The following is a 6919-nucleotide window of genomic DNA, read 5'->3' on the forward strand; positions in this document are numbered from 1 at the left end:
CCAACCCGGCTAACCCCACGCTGCTTGTTACCCCCCTACTTTAATGGGAACTAGCCCGATGCTATAGTGCTGGTGCCAGTTATTGATTTGGGGCAGGAGCTACTATCATCATCATGACCTATCTTTCCAGCAGCCTTGGAGATGAATTAAAGATACGTCTCCTAGAGATGTATCCAACTGCCAACAGGATGAGTCTCTAGAAGACTTATGTAGTTTGCATGTCCTTACCTTACGGAACTCCCACACGGTTATACATGATACGCCCCACCTGGGGAAGGGGCCTCAAGCGCAAGTTACGTGTAGCTCTGGATATTGGGGGTAATTCAGAGTTGATCGCAGCAGCACATTTGTTAGCAGTTGGGAAAAACCATGTGCACTGCAGGTGGGGCAGATGTAACATGTGCAGAGAGAGTTCGATTTGGGAGGGTTATTTTGTTTCTGTGCAGGGTAAATACTGGCTGCTTTATTTTTACACTGAAATTTAGATTTCAGTTTGAACACCCCACCCAAATCTAACTCTCTCTGCACATGTTACATCTGCCCCACCTGCAGTGCACATGGTTTTGCCCAACTACTAACAAATTTGCTGCTGCGATCGGCTCTGCATTAGGCCCACTGTCAGATGTGCATCATATTACAGTACACATCTGTACATGACGCTTACATTCACATGTAGCATTTGGCTATTTGTATACGTGTAACATGCTCACAGAATGAGAGATATTGGGGTTAGTGCATGAGTCTCAGTCTAATACAGAGTTTTTATTTATTTACTTATTGCACTGGGGGTCTACTCAGGACCACCAAGATTCTTTCTTTATAATGTCTTTCTTCCTTCCAGATGGGAGGATATGTTGTGTCGTTCTTAGATGGATGCTGTAAAACCTGTAAGTAAATAAGTTTATACATCGGCACCTATTGCGCTCGTACATAAAGTGAGCCCAGAACCTTGTGCCACACATACCATTGCATGCTCTGCAAAATATTGGTTAGACATGGCAGTTGGTATCCGGATGATAGATAGACAGGGGGTAAATTTACTAAGGTGGGAGGTTTTTAGAACTGGTGATGTTGCCTATAGCAACCAATCAGATTCTATCTATTATCTTCTAGAAGCAGCTTGATAAATGTTAAGTAGAATCTGATTGGTTGCTATGGGAAACATCACTAGTTCTAAAAAACTCCCACCTTAGTAAATTTACCCCACAGTGTCTAGTTAGACAGTCAACAGATAGACACCATATTTTAGACAGACATTTGGTCGACAGAGTCAAAAGGTCAACATGAAAAAGGTAGACAGTACAAAATGTCGGCATGGTCAAAAGGTAGACAGTCAAAAGGTTGACATGAAAATGGTCGACATAAAAAAGGAAGACAGGTTTTTTTTTTGTTTTTTTACATGTATTTTGACTTTTTCATACCTTCTCTATCCATGTTGGCATAGAGTTGGTTATAAACCTTGTTGCGAGCGTAGCGAGCAAAGCAAGCCGCGCAAGGGGATGCCTTTCTACAATTGGGGTCCCAGATGAAAAAACTATCCACACAAACCCCAAAAATGCAAAAAAAGTTGTCTACTTTTTTATGTCGACCATTTTCATGTCTACCTTTTGACCCTGTAGACCTAATGTCTGTCTAATTCATGTGGTGTCTATCTATTGACTGTCTATCTGATATACCACACCCTGGCAGATTGCCCACCTTACTTAATCAGAACTCTCTGCTGTGATCTCAACACACAATGCACCTACCTGCAGCTGTGTTGGTCACTCAGCCGCTCCATCATCCTCTTTTATATTGCCGTTCTCTACAAATAATATATTACTTGTGCGCTTTCCTAATCTAAAACTATTGTGTTCCAGAAGGTGAAATAAATGACTTTAGCAATCAATTTCAATGGTGACATTTTTCTCAGTAGTGTTAGTGTAATGGCCCTCATTCCGAATTGTTCGCTCGTTATTTTTCTTCGCATCGGAGCGATTAGTCGCAAACTGCGCATGCGCAATGTTCGCAGTTCGGCTGCGCCAAGTAAATTTGCACAAAAGTTTGGTTTTTTTACTCACGGCCTAACAAAGTTTTTTCATCGTTCTGCTGATCGTAGTGTGATTGACAGGAAGTGGGTGTTTCTGGGCGGAATCTGGCCGTTTTATGGGAGTGTGCGAAAAAACACAGGCGTTTCGGGGAAAAACGCGGGAGTGGCTGGAGAAACGGGGGAGTGTCTGGACGAACGCTGGGTGTGTTTGTGACGTCAAACCAGGAACGAAAAGGACTGAACTGATCGCAGTGGCAGAGTAAGTCTCGAGCTACTCAGAAACTGCAAAGAAATTTCTATTCGCAATTCTGCTAATCTTTCGTTCGCAATTCTGCAAAGCTAAGATTCACTCCCAGTAGGCGGCGGCTTAGCGTGTGCATTTCTGCAAAAAGTAGCTAGCGAGCGAACAACTCGGAATCACCCCCAATGTGTGTGTGGTGATAAGTAACATGCATACACTAACCAGTCACTACCTTACTTTCAGGTAAGGAAGACGGAAAGTTCTGTAAGAGGGTGACTGTTCGGATGACGATCAGGAAGAACGACTGCAGAAGTAACACCCCAGTAAGTGGCTCCAACCATGTGACCTCTCTGCCACCTCTGACACTGTAACTTAGAATCAGCAGTGGTGCTAACACAAAAGTGCAGCTAATTTGTGCTATTTGTAATTTAAAATATAGCTCATATACAGTGGTGCTTTGTGCCAAATTTCAGCAGAAATATAGACATTTCTGAAGGGTTCACAAACTTTCAAGCACCACTGTACTGTATAATCTGCATATTAGTAGAGTGTCTGCCTATTACCCTGCATTATACTGTATGTACTATGAATAGGGACTATACTGATAGACAGGAAGGCCAGGCAGACGTGATCTCCTCAGAGAATCTGCAGAAGTCTGTAGCGTGCCGTGAAATGACTCTGTAAAACCTGATAGTCACTGACAATGGCGGCCTTGAAGCTGTGTGTGATTTATACCTGCATGTGTTCTGAGCCCTCTCTGTTTTACTGGCGGTTCCTGCATTAAACTCTGGCCTGGTCACACATGGTGGGAATGCAGTTTATTGATGCACCCTTCAGAGACTTGTAAATAAACTCTGCACCTTTATAAGATGCAGCATGTAACTGGCCTCCACACGCACTGATCAAAGCTGTCAGTGAATGCAAAAATTAAAGGTGTAGAACAGGCCAGGCCAACCTGTGGCTCTCAGCTGTTGTAAAACTACAAGTCCCATCATGCCCTGCCACCGTTTTGCTATTAAGGAATGCTAAAGCTGTGGCAAGGCATGCTGGGATGTGTAGTTTCACAACAGCTGGAGAGTCACAGGTTGCCCATACTTGGTGCAGATCATCCGCAATCTGTGACAGATTTTGTGACTGAATGTATTCTCTCCCAATCACTAAATAAACTCTTACTTCGCCTCAGGTGAACATTGTGTCTTGTGACGGAAAGTGCCCGTCCGCCAGCATCTATAACTACAACATAAATACATACGCCCGCTTCTGCAAGTGCTGCCGGGAGCTGGGGCTACAAAGACGGGTCGTGCAGTTATATTGCAGCAGCAACTCAACCTGGGTCAATTATTCCATCCAGGAACCCACGGACTGTTCCTGCCAGTGGTCATGAATCCGGTTTCCCCAGAATGTAACACCCACCGCACAAAACTCCGCACTGTTCTTGATAACTGCCCTCTGATCTCAAAATACTTTTTTTGTGTCAAATTAAGACTTTTATGCCCCTCTGCCTCCTCCAGCCTCTGTCCCCGAGCCCCATTTCTAAAGACAAGTGCCAATGCCTGTGAAGGACATTTTTATCAATCGGAATTAGGAGATACGTGGAGACGTTTTTAGCTTCTGCCTTGTTAGTGTTTTAGGAGAACCTCAACTTTTTGTGTAAAACCCTTTAAGCCAAATTTGTGATGAAAACTTTGTCATCCCTTTGCGTGGTGTCCAGTTATTTCCTGAACAGTCATCTACACTTAGGTCAAGACAGAAATGCTGTTATGTACGACATTACACATTGGCCAAAGCCTCTGCACGTGTGTCCGTGACCTTTGTGCCAAGCACAGTCCATTTGGGAAGCCTGAGTATGGAGATACGGTACCAGTGAGAAAAGCATCAGATTACACTGGTTATTGGCATAGCTCCATCAGGGTGTACAACAGTCATCCTGCCACCGTGGACCCATTTACTGCCTCTGGGTATCCAGGACTGAATTGTGGATCAAGAGATCACTCTGCAGATTGGCCAGACAGCTCTAGAATACAGGGCCAAGGACAATGCTTTAATCGGTCTCCACTTTCCATACACCCCTCCCTCACAATGCAATCTGTCCACTATATTTGGTATCAGGGCCAGGCCCTCCTGCAGTGTTACAGTTTTAATAAACTGGGGCAAAATGAGTGTTCCAGAAGATTCCATTTCATTCTTTTGGTCAAGGCTCTCTGAAGGGCAAATGAGGCCAGCTGTATTGAATGACACCTTGTAATGGTTTCTGGACAGTGAACCTGTATTTATAATACATGTGCCTAGGCTGGACCAATCCCTTTACCCCATAGGTGGAAATCATGTTACAAATATTGTTTAAGGCAGAGATTCCCAATCTCCGCCTCTACAGTCCAGGTTTTAAGGATAGCCATGCTTGAGTCCAGATGGTTAAATCAAATTGACTGAGGTCCTTAGGACCTGCACTGTAATGTCATAGTTTGGGAAACACTGGTTTAAGGTATGAACCAGTCTCACATATTGGGGGTAATTCTGAGTTGATCGCAGCAGCAAATTTGTTAGCAGTTGGGCAAAACCATGTGCACTGCAGGGGGGGGGCAGATATAACATTTGCAGAGAGAGTTAGATTTGGATGGGTTATTTTGTTTCTGTGCAGGGTAAATACTGGCTGCTTTATTTTTACACTGCAATTTAGATTTCAGTTTGAATACACCCCACCCAAATCTAACTCTCTCTGCACATTTTATATCTGCCCCCCCCTGCAGTGCACATGGTTTTGTCCAACTGCTAACAAAGTTGCTGCTGCGATCAACTCAGAATTAGGCCAATTGTATCTGGAAAGAATAATATTTTGGCGCAGTACAGTGTTGTACTCTGCAGGAGGCGCTCTACAGAGAGCTTTCAGATGATAAGACCTTCTGGCCTACAGATGGTGCTGCCTCATTGGTATCCTAAATGTCAACAGGAAAATGGCAGAAATATAACGCAATAGAGCCAAGCTTCACCTCTCATTTATGCCACCTACAGTATAACTTATTAATTACTGTACAGTATCAATCTGGAGAAAGATTCTATTCTAAAGTAAACAAGGGAAAACTGTTCATGGGCCACTACCCCGCAGAGCTAACAATCCACGTTATGCGTCTGGCAGAGAGAGAGACTATTGACAAGTTGTGAACATGTGAAAACTGTTGTACTAAGCTTGACTTTTGTTAAGTTATTTTGTGTGGTCAGAGTCTCGGATCGCAATGCACATTTTGTTGAAAATAAAAATAATGATGTACAATGAGGCTCGTTGGGGTGTCTTTCCGTAGCGAGTAAAGCGGCTTACGCTGTAACCTGTGTCCATCAGACTCTCCGCTCTTCCAGGAATCACGCAGAACAGCAGCTTACATTCAGCCCTTTAGGAGCAGGTGGTTATGCCGGGCAGGCAGTAGAGGCATCTGCCTGGGCGCACAGACACTTGGGGGAGCAGATCCAACACACTGACATTATATCCTGCTACAGGACAATGCCTGCTTTTGTTGCTACAAGAGAATTGGGGGTATGAGCTCCCTACTGTATGTAGCAGACTTTTCTTAGCTCTGTAACAGGCGCAATGTCTGATTGATTTGGATTGCAAACCATAAACAATTAGCCATGCTGCAATATTAGTACAAGGAGTCAGGCCGTGATGGGAGAATAACAGATCAATAGCCTAATACAGAGGATAGTATTAGACAAACAATACATCCATAACATAACACAGAACACTAGAATAAATCAATAAAAGTATTATAATACAGAGAATACCAGTACACATCAATAAATGACCAGTAGCGTAATATAGAACACCCAGACTTCAATAATAACAGATCGTTAGCATGATACAGAAAACACCCAGAATATATCAATGAAAAATAAGTCATGTAATACAGAGAATATTCCACATACAGCAACAATATAGTAAAAGCATTACACAAATAATACCAGTGACAATATTCAGAATTAACAAGTCAGTCGCATAATAAAGAGAATACCCAGGATACACCAATAATATAGCAAACATGTTAAACATACAACACATAATAGAATACATCAAGAAAATTCCATCCGTATAATACAGAGAATACCAAATACATCACTAATATACCAGTAACATAATATATAGAATGGCTAAACACAAAGAATACGCAGAATAGATCAGTATAATATCAGTAGTACAGTATAATAGAGATGATGGGGGTCATTCCGAGGTGATCGTAGCTGTGCTAAATTTAGCACAGCTACGATCATTCACACTGACATGCGGGGGGACGCCCAGCACAGGGCTATCCCGCCCCACATGTCAGTGCCGCCCCCCCCCCCCCCCCGCAGAAGTGCAAAGGCACCGCACTGCGGCGATGCCTTTGCACTTCAAGAGTAGCGCCCGACCCAGCGCAGCTTTAGCATGCGGGCCGGGGAGCTACTCATCGCTCCTCGGCCCGCAGCGGCTGCGTGTGATGTCACGCAGCCGCTGCGGCCCGCCCCCCGTTCGGTTTGGCCACGCCTGCGTTGGCCGGACTGCGCCCACAAAACGGTGGCCAAGCGCTGCCGTTCCGCCCGCCCAGCGACCGCCTCTGCCTGTCAATCAGGCAGAGGCAGTCGTAGGGGCCCGACGGCCTTTGGCCGTCTGGCATGCGCCGTCC

General features: G+C 44.4%; 1 protein-coding gene across 1 annotated transcript in view; it reads left to right on the top strand.

The window, feature by feature from the left end:
- Positions 1 to 4803, top strand: part of OTOG (otogelin) — a 416567-nt gene extending 411764 nt beyond the window's left edge. The window contains exons 53-55 of the mRNA XM_063944165.1: positions 842 to 887; positions 2514 to 2593; positions 3454 to 4803. Of these exons, the coding sequence (XP_063800235.1) occupies positions 842 to 887; positions 2514 to 2593; positions 3454 to 3654 (327 nt within the window). The 3' untranslated portion in view covers positions 3655 to 4803. The remainder of the gene's footprint in view (positions 1 to 841; positions 888 to 2513; positions 2594 to 3453) is intronic.
- Positions 4804 to 6919: the final 2116 nt, after the last annotated feature.

This window comes from Pseudophryne corroboree, chromosome 11, assembly GCF_028390025.1.
Source record: "Pseudophryne corroboree isolate aPseCor3 chromosome 11, aPseCor3.hap2, whole genome shotgun sequence".
In the NCBI taxonomy this organism is placed as follows: domain Eukaryota; kingdom Metazoa; phylum Chordata; class Amphibia; order Anura; family Myobatrachidae; genus Pseudophryne; species Pseudophryne corroboree.